This window comes from Colobus angolensis, unplaced genomic scaffold (assembly GCF_000951035.1).
Source record: "Colobus angolensis palliatus isolate OR3802 unplaced genomic scaffold, Cang.pa_1.0 Scaffold188, whole genome shotgun sequence".
Taxonomy (NCBI): domain Eukaryota; kingdom Metazoa; phylum Chordata; class Mammalia; order Primates; family Cercopithecidae; genus Colobus; species Colobus angolensis.
In genome coordinates this window covers 831,006-853,225 of record NW_012115021.1, presented here as the reverse complement: position 1 = coordinate 853,225, position 22,220 = coordinate 831,006, and the positions used below count along the sequence as shown (strand labels likewise).

At 36.3% G+C, this 22,220-nt stretch overlaps 1 protein-coding gene across 3 annotated transcripts in view; it reads right to left on the bottom strand.

The window, feature by feature from the left end:
- The window catches only part of RPS6KA3 (ribosomal protein S6 kinase, 90kDa, polypeptide 3), a 118,626-nt gene that overhangs the window by 75,325 nt on the left and 21,081 nt on the right, over window positions 1-22,220 (bottom strand). The window contains exons 2-4 of one of the 3 annotated variants that reach the window (XM_011940184.1): window positions 17,687-17,780; window positions 16,660-16,696; window positions 10,891-10,947 (exon numbers count right to left, since the gene is read on the bottom strand). In XM_011940184.1, coding sequence (XP_011795574.1) covers window positions 10,891-10,932 — 42 coding nt within the window. In that variant the 5' untranslated portion in view covers window positions 10,933-10,947; window positions 16,660-16,696; window positions 17,687-17,780. Of the gene's footprint in view, window positions 1-10,890; window positions 10,948-16,659; window positions 16,761-17,686; window positions 17,781-22,220 lie in introns of all 3 variants that reach the window. The other 2 variants (XM_011940182.1, XM_011940183.1) reach the window with 2 other exon arrangements.

Sequence of the window (22,220 nt, the reverse complement as noted above, 5' to 3'; positions counted from 1 at the left end):
AATAATCTGCTGCCCAAGTTCTTATAGTTTGGATGTGGAAATGGTCATGATGTTGGTGGAAGCATAACCAGGTAATCTGGTGTGGGGAAGGAGAGTGCACATGAATGGTTGGTGGCTGACTTAGGTTAAAAAACAGGAAGTGCTAAACCTTTTCAACAGACCCCAAAGGAAGAGGGCTGAGTATGGGGACCGTGGCAGAGTTCCTGAAAACTTTTCTACACTATACATAACACCTGTCTGGCAAAACCCCAACCATGATTAAACCCAATTATTAACCATCCTCATGACCCCATGATGAGTGAGCTCTGTTGAAAAAAAAAAATTGACCCATATGATAAAAACTTAAAGTTAACATGTTCTTAATTGATTCCATTGGATACATTTTTGTGTGTGGATCATTCCTTTTTTCAGACACTAAAAGATTTAATTTATAAGGATTTCCATCTAAGTGCAGGACAGTTAATTTTTTTAAGCACATATCCATCAACAGACAGTGTTATAAAGTGGTAAGAGCTTAAGGTTTTAAACCAGAGATGGGAAATAAGTTTCATGAAGATGATCAACTTGAAACAAATGGTAGTGACTTCCTAGAGCACTGAGCAGGATTTCTTAGAGCACTTTCAAAGTCCTGTCTAAATGGAAAGCATGCTATGTTTCACTCACAGAATCTCCCGTGGGCATGAAGAGAGGGTGAGAGGCAGCAGCACCATAGCCCCAGGTCTGAATTTTGCAGTTAAGTCACAAAATGCCCTAGGTGGTATTGCTTCTCTCCCTGTCCACACATTTCTTTTTCTTGCTTAGCCTGAAGTTCTTTTTACTTAGTCATGCTTGTCTAAAATAGTTAAATTAAAATACTCATTTAGGTAAAGGGGTTACAAGTTTCCATATGCCAGTATTTCAGGTTGACTCAACCAACCAACCATTCATATTTGAATATAATTAAGTCACTTTGCTTTCTTTCAAAATATGGATGAGATCACTGAAACTGAAGGAATGGGTATTGTGATGAATACACCAGAACAGAAGAGAAGCAATTTTGGGTCAGAGGCATCATACGAGGCAAGCAAGCCATGATAAAAAAGGGAGTTTTTTTTTTTTTTTTTTTTTTTTAAGCTCCTAGGGATGGAGGAACAGGACACTAGGAAGTGAAAAAATAGCCCTGAAAGAGAGCCAAAAATGTAGCAAAAGGAAACCTTTGCTTGTGCTTGGAAATCTTCCTGGTGTATACATACTCTATTTAATTCCACCATGCAGTGCTAATTATACTGCTATTTATCTCAGAAATATTTTCCTAAGTAGCATATACTTAAATCTACTAGGGTATTTTCCCTCAAGCTCTGAGTGCTCAAATACACTCTCAACCAATGAGAGTTAGAATGGCAGACAATACACAGTCAATAAGTGTTATTAATATACCATGGTACAAATTTTCCCAGCCAATGAGCACTCTATTGTATTTTCCTGTGTTGAGTGAGTAATTCACTGCCTATTGTCTACTCTGCTGGGGCTTCTCTTTCCAGTGTGTGTTTGAACCATGATGACTGTAATAGGTGTGCAATGGTGTGCTGTTAACATGGCTGTTAAGGATCATTTTGGATGCTCAAATGCAAGTTTTAAGGCAGCTTTGTGTGAAGTAAAAGTTTTTACCTCAGTTAAATAAAGACAGGAAAGGGTTGAAACTTTAGAGAGCCAGAAGAAAGGATAACAGCATTAAAATGGCAGAAGATGGAAAAGAAGTAGGGCCGAGTATAGTGGCTCATGCTTGTAATCCCAGCACTTTTGGAGGCTGAGGCAGGTGGATCACTTGAGGTCAGGAGTTCGAGACCAGCCTGATTAACACAGTAAAACCCCATCTCTAAAATACAAAAATTAGCTGAGTGTGGTGGCATGTGCCTGTGATCCTAGCTACTTGTAGGAGGCTGAGGCAGGAGAACTGCTCGAACCTGGGAGGTGGAGGTTGCAGTGAGCCATTGCACTCCAGCCTCAGTGACAGAGTGAGACCCTGTTTCCAAAATAAATAAATACATACATACATACATAAATAAGAAGTAGATCTAAGATAAGGGAGACAGGCAGACAGCAGGGCAAAGAACAAAGGGCAAGAGAAGAGATTAAGTGTGTGAAGAACAGAAAAATCCAGCCAGAACAGAATGGCTCTATCACAAATAGAAACCTGGGAGATATGTTCAAGAGACATCACAGGATTAACTCCATACACTAAGAAGGTCTGAGGGACAGTATTTAATGTTCAGGAGAAATCAGGCTGTCCTTTATGACCATCCTTTTAGTCAAACTGATTTAGCTATCTCCAACACATCTCACTTTTCCTCCCTTTGACTTTTGTTTACACCATTTTCCCATAAAAGTGCATTTACCCAAATGTTGACATTTACTTCTCAAAAATCCTGTACCTATTTTGTAAGACTCAGGTTAAATTTCATGCCTTCTGTGAATTTTTGCCTGATCACACCAGTTACAACTGCTTTTTAAATTTCACTTAAATTTTTATCAAAGGCTAAGTGTCAAAAAGCATTTCAAAGCTTGTAATGAGAAAGCAGCAGTACTCTATGCTCTTGGTACCCTTTCAGTTCTTTTCATTGTTCCCTCTTGTATTTGCCTTTATATGATAAATAGTAACCTTATAATACTTTCTCTTGATTCATCAATTTCAGATATTACCTTTAGACATCCTATTACAGATGACTCGGTACTCATATCACAGATTTTGGTTAAATCAATATTTAGTCTTTACAATTATTATGACTATGTAAACACTGCTCACTGCCTAGGTAAAGAATATACTTTAGTTACATCTCTTGTGTGCAATTTTTATTTTTCCTTAAGTTTACAGGTGCTTTGTTTTTAAATTTGCTTTTATTTTCTTTGTACCTATTTCAAATTCTTCCTACTCTGCAACAACCTCTCAAGTGAATTTTCAATACTCAAGCCTATTTAGATTCATCACTTCTATTCCCCCACCTCTTCCCCCAATCCTATTCCTGGAGGCAGCATTCTTGAAATTATCTGTCTACTTCAATCTGGACTGAGTACTCTCTAAGCTTCCTGCATGAACTAGTCTTCTGAAGCTTCCTTTAATCATCATAATGGGAAAAAACTTTCATCATGCTTGCAGTACTGGATCTTTTGTTTGCCGAATCCCATGTCTCTCTTACTTAGTTAATAACCCCCTAGTGTTGGCAGAGCCCATTTTCCAGCAACTTCCTAAAATAGGTCCATATCTGAAAATATCTTGGCTGAAAATCATTTTCACTAAGCATTTTAAACGCATTGCTCCTTGTTTTCTAACTTCCAATGCTGAAAAGTCTAATATTCTTCTATCCAATCTTTTATATAGGATTTAAAAAATCTCTAAAAGCTTAGGGTCTTCCCTTTATCCCTAGTGTTTTGATATTTCATAGAGATGACCCTTCTTGAGAGTAGGGCTTTTTAAAATTTCTCTCATTAATAGGCTTTCAGAGGGATGTTGTAATCTGGAGACTCCATGGTCCTCATTTTGGAAAACTTTTTTTTTTTAATTTGGTATTTTAGTATTCCACTTAATCTAAAAGCATCATTATCACTATACCATTATGAAAGATGCTGTCAATTAATATATGTCACACTATGAATTATAACAACCATTCTGATTTCAGAGATATTAAAATGTAAAAAACAAAAAATGTTTCTTATGGTATTTCTTTCCTGCTTTCTTCCCCTTCATTTCCTCTATTGTCGCTTTCTGGAATTCCTATTAGTTAGATGTTAGATTGCTCTTCTTTCTTTTTCTTTCCTACTTTCTACCTCTTATTGTTCTACTTTTTGAGAGTTTTCCTCAATTTTAGCTTGTAAATGTTCTACTAAAATGCAAAACATTCCTATTATATTTTTAACTTCTAAGAGTTTCTTCTTTTATGATTTCTTTTTTATGGCAATTTACTTTTTCTTAGGGAATCAATTTTGTCTCAACACTCAGAGGACACTAATTAAACTTGCTTTTTCCCTGCATTGTTTGTTCCTCCAAGATCTCATTATTTTATACTGGAAGACTTCCTCACATAACTGGTGATATTTGGCTTTCCATAAATATTTGAGAGTGAGGCACTAAGAAGTGGCCTGGCAGTTATGTGGCTTGTCACCTGGGGAGGCTTTCTTATAGGTTAACTGGCCAACTAGGCAGCCTTTACACTAAAGATCTCCCAAAGGACAGTATCTTACATTTCTTCAGTCACAACGCCCATCCTCCTTCCTGGAGGATACGGTCCTAGTGGTTGGAATGGGACCAGGTCACCATTCAGTAATAGGTTTTCACTTGACCTCTCTGTTTCCAGCCCAGTGCCTTACCCTACTTCTTCCTGTGTCCGAGGTGATCAAATATACAGCTTCTCTGGTTTTCTCTGTGAAATACCTTCTGTCTCCAGAGGAGAGAGGATCTAGAAACTCTTTATATCAATATTCAACCAATCTCTGTTTTCAGCCCCATGCCATACATCCACGTTCCACAGTACCCGGTGACCCCATTTTTGAGCTCTTCTGAGGCTCTGGGGGCCTTGAATAAGACTTGCTCACCATTAGGATATTCCTCTAAAATCACTTATGCTCTAATAATTTCATCTGGTTACCACTCTTCTATCTGCTTTTCATATTTATATCTTGTGGTTGAAGTTACAGATATCTTCTGATTTCAAAGACCAAAATTCTGATTTCTTATTCTCCTTGTTGTTTTGATTGGTAATTTCCCAGAGAAGAGGACAAAAACAACTTTATTTTGCCATTTTTAAAGCTGCCAGTTTCCCTTATATGCTTCTGTAACAACGAATGTAGCAGAGTACTTGGCACCTAATAGACATTCATGAACTACTTTGTTAATGAATGACTAGATGCAGTTAGAATATGGACTAAGCTACTGTAAGAAAAAGATCCCCAAATGCGACAACTCAAACAAAGTAAGTGCCTTTTTTTTTTCTCTCTCACAGTCCATAGGTTACGAGCATACTTTTGGGTGAAGAGGTGTCACTAGATCACTAGGTCATTAAGGGACCCAGATTTCTTCTCATATTATCCATCTTCTCTACTGTCTTGTCCTAGTCAAAAGTGGCTTATCATTACATTCCGCATTCTAGCCCACGGAAAAGGGGCCAATGAAACTGCAAGAAAGCCTACCAGCTGATGGCCTCCATACATACATTTATTATCTCACAGTTTTGGTGGACCAGGAATCTGGGCCAGCAACCATGTGAGCTTAGAAGCAGATCCTTCTCTAGTCAAGTTTCAGATGAAACTCTACCCCTGGTCCACACCTTAATTTCAAGTCTGAGAGAGCCTCTGAACCAAAAGATGTGGCTAAGCTCTGCCCAAATTGCTGGTCCACAGAAACTGGGAGATAATAAATGTGTGTAGTTCTAAGCCACTAAGTTTGGAGTAATTTGTAACACATCAAATAGATAATATACAACATCTCAACATTCCCTATGTAAATTATTAGTTGACAAAAGGAAAACTTCTAATTATATATAAAACGCAAATACAATTTTAAATTATAAGGTTAATAAATATTTTGACAATCTTTTGGATTTAATATCATTTAATAAATATTAAATACCAGGCTTTGATCTGACACCTAAGCCTAATTTGTATAATCTGGAATGATTTGCTCAATAGCCTCATCTGCATTGCAGGTAGTATCTTAGTCCTCCATCTTTCTGACCTGTCTCTAGAATGCAGGTTCTTGCAGATGTAAATGCCACTAAAGCCATGAGTAGGAGAAAGTACAAACCATATAACATCACAATGGAAAATGCTTTTAGACTACAGAGAATAAAAAAATTTGGAGGTTTTCCTTCTGATTGTTTTTACATTCACTTACATGTAAATATATATACTATAGACAAATGAAGTAAATTACCTCAAATGGTTTTGGAGAGGGTAGGAATCTGAAGGTAGCTCTGGGCACTAGGCCCCATGCCTGGGTCCCTATGCTAGCTAAAACTTAATCCATTCATCCCTTTAATCTACAAATACTTACTGAACACCAACTGGGTACTAGGCACAGACATAAAACAAGGAATAAGTCAGACTTGGTCACTGCCTCATTCAACTCACAGTTTAGTAGGGAATACAGACCAAGCAAATAAGCAATGGAATCTGGTATGGTGTTGCCATTTAGGGTATGCATAGGCTCCTGTGGCAGCAAAAAGGAAAAACACTTAACTCAAGGTGAAAGTGGAAGTGGTAGTTGTATTGGGAAGACATCACAGTTGAAATGATATCTAAACAAAGATGACCAGATATTAAGTAGTGGGAATGGTGCTAAGGGAAAAGAATTCTGGGAGAAGGAACATTGCCTTTGAAAGCCCGTAAGCAAAAGAGAAGCTGATACATTTGAGTGACTGGACTTTCAGTAGAGAGTAGAGGTGTGCGGCTGGAGAGGATGTGGAGAGAAGTATGCAAAGCCTTATTATGCAGGGCCTGGTAGGTCATGTTATGAAGGTTGGGCTTTTGTTTAAAGGAACCATAAAACTATGAAGGTGTTTCAAGCAGAAGGTTAAAGTGATCTTATTCTTCCACAACTGACATAATGTTCATGACAATTTGTTTGATTTCTGAAAAGTTAACACTCCTAAGATGCTAAAAACATACAAAAACACCTAACATTTTAAATATATACATGCAATAACCAGATGGAAAACATACCAGAAAAAAAATGCCACTTACTACATAACAAAGACTATAAAACTATAAAATACCCATAACTTACTTTAACAAATGTACAAGAACTATATGTAAAAAACTTAACTTTTTTTTTCAGACAGGGTCTCACTCTGTTGCCCAGGCTGGAGTGCAGTGGCATGATCATAGCTCACTGCAGCCTTAGCCTTACACTTCTGGGTTCAAGTGATGCTCTGCCTCAGCCTCCCAAGTAGCTGGGACCACAGCACATGCCACCATGCTTGGCTTATTTTTAAATTTGTAGTAGAGACAGGGACTCGCTATGCTGCCCAGGGTGGTCTCGAACTCCTGGGTTCAAGCAAACCTCTTGCCTCAGCCTCCTAAAGTGCTGGGATTACAGGCATAAGCCCCCACGCCCAGCCAAGAAACCATAAAATTTTGATAAAGAATGTAAAAGAAAATCAGAAAAAATGAATGTTCCTGAATGTGAAGACTCAATATTGTTAAAGTAATTTTTCATGTTAATCTGTACATTTAAGGCAATTCCCATAAAAATCCCAATAAATTTTTCAGAAGTACTTGATGAACTGATTGTAAAGTTTATCTGGAAGATTAAATGTAGGACTATATTTATAAGACTACATATAAGACTTTTTACAGAAGTAAAAAGGTGGGAAGGTTTGCTTTACCACATTAACAAAAACATATAATAAAATGACAGTAATTGAAAAAGTATGTAAAGTAAAAATATTCAGGGGGGTTGTGGGTTGAATTGTGCCCTCCAAAAAGGTATGTTCAAGTAATCCCCAGTAACGGTAAATGTGACCTTATTTGAAACCAGTGTCTTTGCAGATGTAATTAAGATGAAGTCATATTGGAGTGCGATGGTCCCAATCCAATGACTAGTGCTCTTATGAGAAGAGGGAAATTTGGACACAGACACAAACAGGGAGATCATCTGATGCCCGAGGCAGAGAGTGGAATGATGTATCTACAAGCCATGGAATGCCAAGGACTGCTGGCAAACACCAGAAGCTGGAATAGGCAAGGAAGGAACCTCCCCGAGAGCCATCTGTTGTTTTAAACCACCCAGTTTGTGGTAATTTTTTATGGCAAAGCAGGAAACTGATACAAGGAATATAAGGCAATTTTATACGTGATAAAAGAGGTATCTCAAATGAGTAGGAAAGAATAGATTTTATTTATTCAATAAATAGAGGTTAGGACAACAGGCTATTTATCTGGAAAGAGAAGTTAGATTTCTACTTCATACCAGGTACTAAATTCCAGGTGGATCACAGATCTAAATGTAAAACAAAACAAAAAACACCAAAAAACTATAAAAGATCAAAATGTAAAAGGATTATTTTTATAACCTTAGTGTAGGGAAGGATTTTCTAACCAAAGCATGAAACCCAGAAGCCAGATGTGACCATTTAAAAATGAAAACTTCTGGGCTGGGCGCAGTGGCTCACGCCTGTAATCCCAGCACTTTGGGAGGCCGAGACGGGCAGATCACGAGGTCAGGAGATCGAGACCATCCTGGCTAACACAGTGAAACCCCGTCTCTACTAAAAAAACACGAAAAAACTAGCCGGGTGAGGTGGCGGGCGCCTGTAGTCCCAGCTACTTGGGAGGCTGAGGCAGGAGAATGGCGTAAACCCGGGAGGCGGAGCTTGCAGTGAGCTGAGATCCAGCCACTGCACTCCAGCCTGGGCAACAGAGCGAGATTCTGTCTCAACAACCAGAAAAAAAAAAAAAAATGAAAACTTCTGTCCGGGTGCGGTGGCTCACGCCTGTAATCCCAGCACTTTGGGAGGCTGAGGCAAGCAGATCACAAGGTCAGGAGTTTGAGATCAGCCTGACCAATGTGGTGAAGCCCCGTCTCTACCACAAATACAAAAATTAGCCAGGTGTGGTGGCGCGTGCCTATAATCCCAGCTACTCAGGAGGCTGAGGCAGGAGAATTGCTTGAACCCAGAAGGCAGAGGTTGCAGTGAGCCGAGGTAATGCCACTGCACTCCAGCCTGGACAACAGAGCAAGACTCCTTCTCAAAAAAACAAAACAAAACAAAACAAACTTCTGTACATACTACAATGAAAGACACATAATCAATGTTTAAAAAAACATATTACAAGATATATAATAGACATAGAGTTAATATCCAGAATATATACAGAGATTGTACAGACCAATAAGGAGACAACAAGTAACTACAAATAAAACTGAGCAAAACATAAAATAACAAAGGCCAGTAATGTATGGATACTCAATCTCACTAGTAATCAAATGAGATGCAAATTAAAATTGGAAAGTCAGCCAGGCATGGTGGCTCATGCCTGTAATCCCAGCACTTTGGGAGGTCAAGATGGGTGGATCACTTGAGGTCAGGAGTTCGAGGCCAGCTTGGCCAACACTGTGCAACCCATCTCTACTAAAATTGCAAAAATTAGTCAGGCGTGGTGGCGGTTGCCTGTAATCCCAGCTACTCGGGAGGCTGAGGCAGGAGAATGGCTTGAACCTGGGAGTCGGAAGTTGCAGTGAGCTGAGATCACACCACTGCACTCCAGTCTGAGCAGCAGAGTGAGACTCTGTCTCAAAAAAAGAAAAAGAAAAAAAGGGCAAGTATTATTTTTCTAGAGTCACTCAAATTAAAAATATTTTCTGATAATACCTAGTATTGAGTAGGCAATACTCAAACAGGTATTCTCATATACTGAAATTCTGAAGGAAAATTTGATAAATGTCTATTGAGATTTAAATGTTTATACCCTTGGTTTCAGAACATCCTTTTCTAAGACTATATCTTACTGAAACAAAAATTCACAAAAATAAATAGGGGAAAATTACATTAAATATAGGATATTCATAAAATAGAATACTGTAACTGTGTAACCACTTTAAAAAGAGGTCGATCTGGCTGGGCATGGCGGGTAACACCTGTAATCCCAATGCTTTGGGAGGCTGAGGCAGGAGGATTGCCTGAAGCCAGGAGTTCAAGACCAGCCTGGGCAACATAGCAAGGCCCCATCTGTTAAAAAAAAAAACCCACAAACATTAAAAAAAAAAAATTAGCTGGGCGTGGTGGCATGTGCCTGTAGTCCTAGCTACTAAGAAGGCTGAGGTGGGAGTGTTGCTTGAGCCCAGGAGTTTGAGGTTACAGTGAGTCATAACTCTACCACTGCACTCTAGCTTGGGTGACAAGGAGAGAGACCTTGTCTCAAAAAACCCCCCAAAACAAAAAAAACAAAGAAGAGGTAGTTCTATATGTATTGTCATACAAAGATGTTCAAGACATGTTAAGTAAAAAGAACAAGTTGCAGAGTATGTATTTTGTAAACATAAATAATAATTACCTTATATACAAAATATCAAGACGACTGTAACTTAGCTGCTGACAATGGCTATTCTGTGTGTGGTAGTAGGGAACAATTTATTAATTCATTTATGTAACATTTAATGAGTGTCCATTATGTGCCAGGCACATTGGTTTAGTTACTGGGGATTCAGGAGTGGACAACAACAAAAAAACAGATGAGGAAATGGTGAATGTCCACTTTCTATGTTAAACATATCTGTAAAGTATGACCTTTATATTTCTGTCCTTAACAAATTTACGGTCAATTTGATTATTTAAAAACATAAGCTTTAGGCCAGGTGCAGTGGCTCACACCTGTAATCATAGCACTTTGGGAGGCTGAGGTGGGCAGATCACCTGAGGTCAGGAGTTCGAGACCAGCCTGGCCAACTTGGTGAAACCCCATCTCTACTAAAATTACAAAAATTCAAAAATTAGCCAGGTGTGGTGGTGAGCACCTGTAATTCCAGCTACTCAGGAGGCTGAGACAGAAGAATCCCGTGAGCCCGGAAGGCTGAGGTTGCAGTGAGCTGAGATAGCGCCACTGCACTCCAGCCTGGGTGACAAGAGCAAAATTCCATCTCAAAAAATCCCCAAGAAACAAAAAAACATAAGCTTTAGGCACTAATGAAAAACTTTCAACAATATAAAGCAATCTGTTTTATCATTCTCTTAAAATTACTCTTATTGTACACTTTTTAGAAAGGTCCCTGGCATACTCATTAATGTAGTCTGGTAAAGTTAATGTGAAAGGATCGACAAGTTTCTTATACTGTAAAATGATTACTCTGTTCAGTTGAAAAATAAGAATAATTTTACAGTATTTCATTTATCTATACCCTTTGTGACAGAATATTTTACTTACAGTTTGTGGGTTAATCTCCTCCTCTCCCATAGGTTCATCCATAATTTGCTGTCCATTCTGTGAAAAGCACAGCAAGCAGAAAGTTACCAAAACAGACCTCACATCAGTTAAAGTTAAATGAAGGCAGACAAAAACAAAAACTGAGGAAGATTTTCACCCCTAAAGGGCTCTAATGAAGTAGAACCACCATATAAGTATGCAGTTGCTAAATTTGCAACAGGATGTGCTTCAAAAGTTAATTATTTGAAACTATAAAAACATTTTTTCATGGAAATAATATAATAAATGATTATTACCTTTCCATGTGAGCCCTTGAGTTTAATAGTTAAATGCATTACAAATGGTCTCATTTAAGCCTCACCAAACATTATTTACAACAGTGTATGGCAAAACACATTCTAAATTCCAACTCCATTCATAATTAATCAAGGGAACTGATTAATTACTTAAGAGAAAATTAAGCCCAATCTCTACATCAAAATAAATGCCAGATGGATTAAACATTTAGATGTGAAAAAATAAAATTATACAACTATTAGAATATAGGTGAACAATACTCATGGGGTAAGGAGGGTTGAAATCATAAAGAAAAAAGTGACACTTGAATCTATAAAAGTTTAAAACTTCTGCCAGACACAAAAAAAGATAAAAGACAAACTGATTACAAAAAAAAAGGCAACATATAACAAAGGGTCGGTATCCTCAATACATAAAGAGCTTTGTTTTACAAACCTGTAAGAAAAAACGATGAACCTCAACAGAAATGAGCAATAAGGGAAAAAAGAGTTCAGCCTTAGTACTCATCAAAGAAATGCATTTAACCCAAAGACACCTTTTGCCTTTCAAATTGGTAATGATTTACAAAACAAAAACAAAAACAAAAAACCACTCAGTGTTAACGAGGGTATGGGGGACAGAGCACTCTGGACATACTGCTGGAGAAAGTATGAATCAGCACAACCTTTCAGGAAGGCAATCTGAGTCTGTATTTTAAAAAAACCAAAATACCACACATAAAATTTTGAAATGTCTCGATTCTACTTTTTTTAAAAAAGTAGACAAGTGTACAAAGATGTACATACAAGAATGCTCACCATAACTTTTATTCCAAAAAGAACTTCAAATTGAAAACCTAAATTCCTAACAATAGAGAACTAACTAAATATATTATGGTACACCCTTATAATGGAATACTATGCAGTCATTAAAATGATAAAGATGTAAATTCATTGACACAGAAAGACAGTCACATGTAATAAGTGAAAAAGCAGTTTACAAAACAATATGGATTGTAATGATCCCATTTTAAATAAATATATACATGTTTCAATGTATATATTTTTATGGGAAAAACTCTGGAAGGATATACACCAAAATGTTAACAGTGGTTATCTCTGGGTGGTAGAATTTTAGACAATTTAAATTGTTTATTTTTGCTTATCTGAATATTCTAATGTGTCTACAATGAATATGTATTATTTGTGTAACTTCTAAAAACCACAAAAACAGAAGTCAGGAACACACAGTTTCTTCTCTCATTCCCTCACTGGAAAAAGGAGTAGCCATGATTATTAATTCAACAAGTATACAAGGATCTAAGCTAACCATCTTTGGAGCATTATCACCTGGGAAATAAAAGGCAGCCCACCTATCACCTCATACTTCACATGAGGCAGCTGCTCTAAATATGAACTCCCCTCTTTGTTCTTCTCATCCCTATTACCATCCATCCATTCATTCATCTCATTTCATTCAAGCTATGTTCTAGGCACTGAGCTCAAGATAAAAGTTAATAAAACATAGCCCCTATCCTAGAAGGTCTGTTGACCTTATATAAAGAGCACCTTTCATTTTCACCACTCATAGAAGATGTTCCTAGATTAGGGAATGCCTATGTAATACTATGAAGCACAGAAACAGTGCCAAAATTCAGGAAAAGGTAGGGAGGCAAGTATAAAATCTTTATTTTCCTAAGGTATGTTCAAAGGCTATAACACTGCCCATTTCTTTGGTATAAAGACACTCGTGTATCTCCAGAATATTTATTTTTCCTCAAAGTGACAACCATTTATTCAACTGACTACTGGTTGTTCTTATCCAAATGTACCAAAGAACTAGGTCCTAACAACTGTGGCTCTGTTTGCAGACACAGAGATTCAAATTCATATTCTTACCTTATTAATTATGAAGCCTTGGACAGGTTCTTTAAACAATCTAAGCTTTTCAGTTTCTTCATATGGAAAATGAAGACTGAAAAGTCTTATCTTCAGAGGGTTGTAGTAAAGACTAAATTAGTTAAATGATATAAAACCCTAACCACAGTGTCTGGCACTTAGTAAACAATCACTGTCAGCTAGTTTTCTTACGTCCAAAATTCAATTACCTCACCTCTGGCCCACCAATCTGTTCCCTCTCCTATATTTGCCATATTAATGAATGGCACCATCATTCATCTAGCAGCCCAAACCAGAGTTTTTCATTAATTGTAAACAGTTATCTTTCTGTAACACAGACTTGCCCCCATGACTCCCCATTGTGTGGCGTTTAGAACCCTCAGTCTAACTTGAGCTACACGTATGTTTTTCATAGGAATAAAATTTAAGAACCATCTGTTCCTTGCAATTTTTAATGTATGCAAAGCAAGTATCACAACTTTTAACTTACTTTTAAAGAAAACTGGTACAGGAGAAACAGCACTAAACTTGGAATTCGCAGACCAAGGACAGAGCCCTAGGCTGCTGCTTATAAGGTTTATGATTTGAGGCAATTCAGACTTTCTCTTAGCCTATTACTTTACCTGTTCAAAATGAGGATACTTGTCCTGTCTACCCAAAGGATTATTACCAGGCTCAAAAACGAGATAATTCAGAAGAAAGAACTTTACAAATGTTGAAGAGCTGTACCAATGCACATTATTACTAAGGTGAGGTAGCCTCATGAGGATAAAATACTCCGTAAAGTCCTTCTGATCTTGGAATTTAAAAAATCTTTGAATTGGTAAGGCATCTCAAAAGTCTTCTGTTCCTACTACATGTTTCAATTCTTTCTACTCTGTTCTTACTTACGCTTAAGTACTACCAGGACAAGAATGTACTACCTCACTAGGCACTATAATATCTCTGAAAAAGTACTGCCTGCTACATGAAAATTTTCATTATATAGCAACTTTCCTCAGCTGTGAATTCTCTTTAAGAGGATTACTAATAAATGATGACTAACTTGCCTGTACTCTATCTGCAAAGTCACAGGAAGTAAATCTACAGCTATGACTCTAATCCACCCTGAGTCTTGTCTTTTCTAGATAAGTTCCTTCAAACATTTCTTTAAGATAGATAAGACTCATTACCATCTTCTTCTCTGAGCACACTCCAATTCATCTTAAAGGGTGGTATATGGAATTGCATGTAATTAACATTTCAACCCTCAAACGACCAATGCAGAGTAAAGGTCATATTACCTCCCTTGTCCTAGAAAATAAACTTATGTTAACGCAATTCACATATGCATTATTTTTGGAATGCCCTCAACACAATGCTGACATATCAAGTTTTCTGATTAAATCCTTGTCTTCTTGCACTGCAACCACACCCTGCATCCTCTATTCATACCTGTTGTTACTCTTAGTTCCACGAATAAAACTTTATTTAAAATTTTTGATTCACCTTTTTCCAGCTCCCATCCATTGCTACAATCTCTATACATTAGATTCCAAATCTGTCGATCAGCCTGTTCACTATTTTCAGCTTCACGTCATCTCAAATTTTACAATAAACTTTCTTTTCTCAACCACTCACCCAGTTAATAGTATAGTATACACTAACAAAGCAACCTAAGAAAAAAATTGAGTGAAACATAATCTGAAGGGTATTTCATGCTCTACATTTTGTAAAAATATCTACCTCCTGAGTTTAGCAAAAATTTAAAATGTTGAACAATTTAATTTTTAAAGCAGCAAGCCAATGTTATCCGACATACCAGTGAAGCTTTACAAAGCTTTTTCTACCAAAAAAAAGCACCTTTATTCAAATGAAACTTTTCTATCACTTCATCAAAACAGGGATTCAAATGTTATCTATCAGAAATGAGCATAGAGTTACTTCTGCAGTCAAGTTTCCCATTTGGAAAATGACCGTTGGTTTTATTAGAGATTAGGTGACATGTATATCAGTCTTACTCAGTATTTTACTTTCTATTGTTTCCTAAGTTTAAGGAATAGTACTTGTTAAACAAGAAAACATATTTCTCTAATTTTAAAAAACAAGTGGGAAAAAATGTGTTCTAAAGCTGGCCAGTACCACGTTTAAACCCCAACTCTGTCAGTTACTAGTGTAGTTACCTGAACTTGGGTAAGTTATTTAACATTTTGAGCCTCAGTTTCTTCACTCACAAGATGCACATAATGTCTATCTCACAGGGATGTTGTAATTAAAAAGATCCACCAAGAGAGAGTGTATGTTCAGTAAATGTTATTTCTTTTCCTCTCTTTTGCCTCAATTGACAGTGTAACATTACATTTCTACATATAACTTCTAAAGATGTAATGCAATGAAGAAGTATAGGAGAGTGTTGAAACACCTGTTCCATAATTCACTACAGTCAATTTTCCACTAAGCAGGGTGGAAGAGATCATTTTGTATGTGCTATATTTTTATACAATGTAGCTAGAGAATGAGTATGGACAAAAAATAGTTTAAAAGTGAGGCAAATGTATTTATCCTCTCTCATCCCACCATAATGCCTTCCAGCCAAAAAATTTCAGAGCCTGGCAGATTGTATATATGCAAATGTGATGTGAAATACTGGAAAAGGTTAGGAAATGCTAATCATGCTTTACTTTGTTAGCCTGAAATGTGTATAAAGTCACACATTAGAATAACCTACAATATGGGTCTCATCAGAACAAATCAGATAAAGGAGACTGTTCCCTTGACTTTCAGCAGGAATTGCTTTCAATGTTGTAAAAAATTATCACCTAACATCATCTTCCAGGCTTAAAGAGGAAGAACAATTCAAATCAGTATTTCTGAATCAAGGTTTCAGGAACTCTAGAGTATTCCTAAATATTTTAAGGAAAATTCTGATGTTAAAAATATTTTATTAATTTAAAAACTTTCATTTTAAGCAACTTTATTAAGCAGACTGCTTTGTTGTGATGGCATGATACAACAATGTACTTTTCCAGGCTGCTGTCTGATACCTCTGAAAATATATAATTAGTTAAAAAAATACTTCCATTTCAGCAGGAGATCATCATGTATAAGTATGCTAGGACCAAAAGATGATCTGTGATTGATAAAATGCTACCTTGAACTCAGCAGGGTATACCATCTACTGACATTCTCCTACCTAGAAATGAAATGGACGTACGGACATTAAGAGAAGAATCTTCAGAGACAGTAACAGTCTGAAATAACAGGAAGGGAAGAGGAAAAGAAAAGATCCAGAGTCCTAGTATATTAATATGGAGACCCAGGTTGTAGGAATGAGCAAGGACCATACTTTTTTTTTTTTTTCACCACCCTCAAGTTTCCACAAGTATATCTACCTTCCAAACTCCCTGATATCAGCAGTGGTTTTCCTGTCCAAAAGCTTATGCAATAGGAATTCCATCATGAAGGTGCTGAGCATGAGGCATTAGACACCTCTCTCAAAGTGTGGTTAAGATACCATCAAATTGTTCAGAATCCAAAGAATCTTCTATGCAATCACATTGAAACAATAAGAAACAAGCACTTTATATTCTTAATAAGGAATGTATATAATCCTTACCAATGTGACAGGATTAAGAATCAGCTCCTCATTTATCCTAAGGAAATATCAGAGATGTGCATAAAGACTTATGTACAGTGATATTCATCATACTCATTATACTGAAAAATAGAAAACAATCTAAATGACCAAAAAGGGACTGGTTAAATAAATCATAATACATCTATTCATATGTAGGAATACTATGCAATGGTTAAAATCAGGGCCTCAAAGAAAATTTAATGATGCAAAAAATATGCTTGCCATATATTAAATGAAAAAGGATACAAAACTATATAGTATGACCCAATTTTGCATCCCTTCCTCCCAACATGTGTGCATGTAACTGGCAAAACATATATAAAATCTCATCAGTCGTTACCTGGGTCATAGGATTTTCTTCTTTGTACTGTATTTTCAAAGTTACATGCACTTATTATGTATTAATTTTATAAAGAGAAAAACAATACATGTAATTAGAAAAATCAGTTTATTTCTAGTTAAGGTGCCCTTATGCCTGCTTTACTATTCCTCTAGCTACTTAAGATCTGTTAGTACCCAACACTGTTCTATTTTCTAGATGAGGGTAAGAATGACCTCTGGTTATATTTACATTTTTATGTTTAAGAGGACCCTTTCAGAAACTTTTTTTTTTCCTGGTCCTGTGGTTGTGGCCAAGTTTCAGGCTGGGATCCACCTCATGTTTTTTGAAGTGTTACCGACTAAGGGGGATTCTGCTTATGAAATAAGAGTATGTTGAGATAAGAATAAAGAAATGAAAACATAGTAGCCAAAATTAAATCTACATTGTGAATAGCAAGTATTAGAATTGACACTGCAGAAAACGGAATCCATGCCACAGAGGACAAACTTGAGTAAATGAAAAAAAAAAAAAAAAGAAAGAAAGAAAAGATTTAAAAACTATGGAAGACAGACATAGAAATAATCTATGAATAGCAGATGTTCCTAAAGAAAAAAGAAAAAAACAGGCAGTTTAATCAATCAAAAGTGTAAGGAAACTTTCCAGTTCTGAAAAAAAAAAAAATACCTGAGACTGGAGACTGAGAAGGTTCAACAGAGATCATCAACACCAAGACATGTCCTGGCAAATGTTTTTAAATTTCAAGGATAAAGATATAATCCTACAAGCATACAAGCAGAAAAAAATAGGTTATTTCAAAGGAACTGAAATCAGACTGACCTCAGATTTCTCCTCTGCAACAATAAAATGCCAGAAGACAATGAAGTAATCACTTACAGAGAATTGAAAAGGAAAAGTTATGATCTAAGAATTTTATACCTCATCCTAGTTTTTCGTGTTCAAAGGTCACAGGAAATTATTCTTAGATCTGCAAAGTCAAATTTTCACCATCCTGGTAGTTTTTTTTAAAAATAAATTGTTCAAAGGTACATCCTAGACCGTCAAAAGAGAATAAGAGATAGAGAATATTGAGGTAGGAAAGAACTGATGAAGTATACTGATACCAACCTAACATTTAGAAATAACTGAGTAAAATAGTTAATTCCACTAAAAGAAAAGGGTTCAATAATGAAGAATAATAGATATAAGTATATAAACAATATAAAAGAAAAAACACTTCAGAAAGTTAAAAGTAGGATTTGTAACCTCAGGCTAAATTCATGTGAACTCAAAATAAAAGAGGTAGTGGGAGAAGCCAAGATTCTAAATTCTCTTTCCTAGAAGGATATTTTAAAACCATTATTTTTAGTAATTATCCAGTAAATATAAATTTTGGAATGTTTTGAAAAACCATATAGTAACCAAGAATAGATATTACAGTTCAAGTCACTAAAGATAATAATTGGCAGAGACTATTAATAATACTTTATGCAGGCATCACATTCAACCCTAACAACATGAGTCAAGTATAATTATTCCTATTTTATAGTCAAGGAAACTAAGGCTCAGCAAAGTTAATTACTGAATGGCAGAAGCAGGATTCAAACCCAGATCTTTTTAGCTCCGTAATTCTTTCTTCTATATTTCATAAGCTCCTCAAACAAAACAATTTATATGGAAGAAGAAAACAACGTCACAAGAATAAAAAATGTAAAATAATATGACAGAAACCATTCCAAAAGTAATAATGTAAGAAATGTAAAGTTTAAAGTATCTAATTATACAAGGAAGTGGCTTGCTGGATATTAGATATTATTAAAGAATTACTGATGTTTTATGAGTGACAATAGTAAGGTCCTTATAAATTTTAAAAGTCTATCTTTTAAGAAGTATAAATGCAAATGTTTATCGGGGGGTGGTTGGGGGAATGAGAAGAGGAAGCAGAAATGGAACAAGATTGGCCATGAGTTTGATAATCCTTGAGGCTGGGTTATGGGAATATGTTGGTTCATTACACTACTCTCTCCAGTCTGGTATGTGTTTGAAATGTTTGATAATCATAACTTTAATAATCACGTTATATTGTTTAAAAAGTAAATCAACTATTTACTACTTTAAAGAGAAACCCAAACCAAACAGATAAGTATAAAGAAAAACAAAACAAGTGTTTATAACATTAATACCAAAAATAAAATGTAAGGCAAAAACCTTAAGCTGAGTAAAAAAAGTCATTTGGATTAAAGATATAATCAATATTGAATACACACAGTAATAATGATTGCTATCATTTACTGAGCTCTTACCACATACCAGGCAAATGCTAAGGACTATTATCTTTGATGCTTCTTAACAACTTTGTGAGGTATACCAGTTTACAAATGAGGAAATTAAGCCAAGATAGGTATGTCAATCTTTCTAAGCACTGGATCCCCAGTCCCCTAGCAAAATGCCTGGCACACACAGTAGGTGTTCAATAAATATTTGCTGAATATATGAGAAAGTCTAATATACTGCCTAAGGCTAATAAGTAGAGCCTAAATTCAAACCCAAATCTAATTCTAAAACTCCTACTCCTTTGTTTTTTGTTTTGAGATGGAACCTGGATTTGTCACCCAGGTTGGAGTGCAGTGGCACAATCTCGGCTCACTGCAACCACCACCTCCCGGATTCAAGGGATTCTCCTGCCTCAGTCTCTTGAGAAACTGGGACTACTGGTGTGTGCCACCACATCCAGCTAATTTTTGTATTTTTTTAGTAGAGACTGGGTTTCACCATATTGGTCAGGTTGGTCTCAAACTCCTGACCTCAAGTGATCCACCCGTCTCGGCCTCCCAAAGTGTTGGGATTACAAGCGTGAGCCACCGTGCCTGGCCCTAAAACCCCTACTCTTAATCACATAAAAATCTTTTAATAATATTCCACAGTAAGAGTGCAGAGGTTTATTTCCTTCTGTGTATTTTCTACAATTAGCATGTATCACTTTTTAAGCAAAAAAGTCATTAAAAATAGTAAATGCATAATAGTATTGAACATTTAACCATGACTAAACCAACCACAAAACACAAAAGCAGATGCTTTGGAGAATATAACATAAATGGAAAGAAAATGGATGGGAAAATTTTAGTGCACTAATATCAACTAGCATAATAAATAAGGACAAAGCATTTGAAATAATTTATATTAGAACAGGTAGATACTGAATTTTATAATGTAAAAAGAATATGGGTTGTTTTCAACTTTTAAGTTTCTACAAAAAGTTATAAAAACTGACCATGTCACCTAGGATGGCGTGCAGTGGTGCAGCCTTAGCTCACTGCAGCTTCAAACTCCTGACCTCACCCAATCCTCCCACCTCAGCCTCCGAAAGTGCTAGGATTACAGGCATGAGCCACTGCACCTAGCCAGTTTAAAATTCTTAAAGGCAGGAATTACACAGATCATATTTCTGATTATAATAAAATACTGAATAAGGAAATAAAGCACTCACTCAGAAATTAATATTCTTCTAAATAACGACTGGGTCAAGGAAATAAGTAACAGCTATTATTTATTCATTGCCTATTTTGTTCAAACTACAGTGCTACCTGTGTTACACATATTCTCTCATTGAATCCCAATTAATAATTAAAAACCATCCATGAGGTAAGTTATTATGTATAACAGGGAAGAAAAAAAGTTAGGTTGAGATTTTAATAACTTGTCCAAGATCATAGTTATTAAATCTGCAGATAAGATAATTAAATTCAAGTTCAAATACAAAGCTCCTACTACTTACATAGAAATGCTGCTATATTGCTTAGAATTCATGTACAAGCATCTAGCTATGCTCATTTTTCTTCATTCATAAAATAGTTTTGTAATAAAAGTGGAGAAAACTCGGGTTCTTTAGCACAACATGTTCTGAAAGTATTTGTTAAACACACTATTCTAGGAAGGTTATGGTTCATTTTTCTAACATATCATTGATCAGATAAAATATTTCAAATTACATAATCTCCTAAAAGGGATTCCTTTAAATATATCCATTTTTATTAGGACAAGGAAAAATGAAAGAAAACATAAAAATTAGGTAAACAAAATAGGGAATATAAGGAAAACATGACTTGCCACTACATTTATTTCTAAAACCTGGTATATCCTTGGAAAAGCTGCTTTTTTCTGGTACTTATCTGTAATCCATAAGAGTTCTATGGAATCTTGGCCAGCATGGATTTGAAAGTCTGCCACTAACTGTGGGCAAGCCCCCAAGCCTCTCTAAGTTGTGGTTGCTTCATCCATAAATATGTGACTATCCAGGAGCTCTCCCAACTTGAAAGTTTTATGATCTTCTATAAAACTTTAAGGATTAAAGTTTTAGATTAAAGTTATTTAAAATTTTGGGGGGTTTTCATACCCAAGGAAGTTACTGATTCTATGTTTAAAGCTGTTTTTAATGTTACTTCTAATTTTTTCTTCCACTTATGCATTCAGAATAGTTTTATCTATACCTGTCAGTGGTGCTTTTGTTCCCCAATGTAAACATAGATAATGCCAAAGAACTGACTATATGAATGTTGTCAACTAAAAGAAAAAAATACAATATTGGTTTTTGTGCAGATTAAGGGAATGTAAAGCAACTTTATAACTTCCACAATCTGATTATTTTACTAGAGAAAATCAGTAAAGTATCAATTTAAAAAATTGGGATCTACTCCTAAGCCTACTCCTGCTTCTCCAATACCTTCAAACCCTCTTGGTACACAATGGCATTGGTAATATTTTCCAATCTGCCTGATGATCAAAATTACCTATAGTTCCTGTTAAAGATACATTACCTGGACCTATCTCAGCCTGACACTGAATCAGAATTCCCAGAAGCCCCATGGTTAAGTATATTATTTTTTAAACAGGCACCTTAGAGGATGCCTGTGATTAGACAAGACTGGGAGGCCAGGAGCGGTGGCTCACACCTGTAATCCCAGGACTTTGTGAGGCCAAGGCAGGTGGATCATGAAGTCAGGAGATTGAGACCAGCCTGGCCAACATGGTGAAACCCCCATCTCTACTAAAAACACAAAAGTTAGCTGGGCATGCTGGTGCGCGCCTGTAATCCCAGCTACCTGGGAGGCTGAGGCAGGAGAATCACTTGAACCTGGGAGGCGGAGGCTGCAGTGAGCTGAGCTTGTGCCATGACACTCCAGCCTGGGCAATGGCATGACTCCATCTAGAAGAAAAAGAGGGG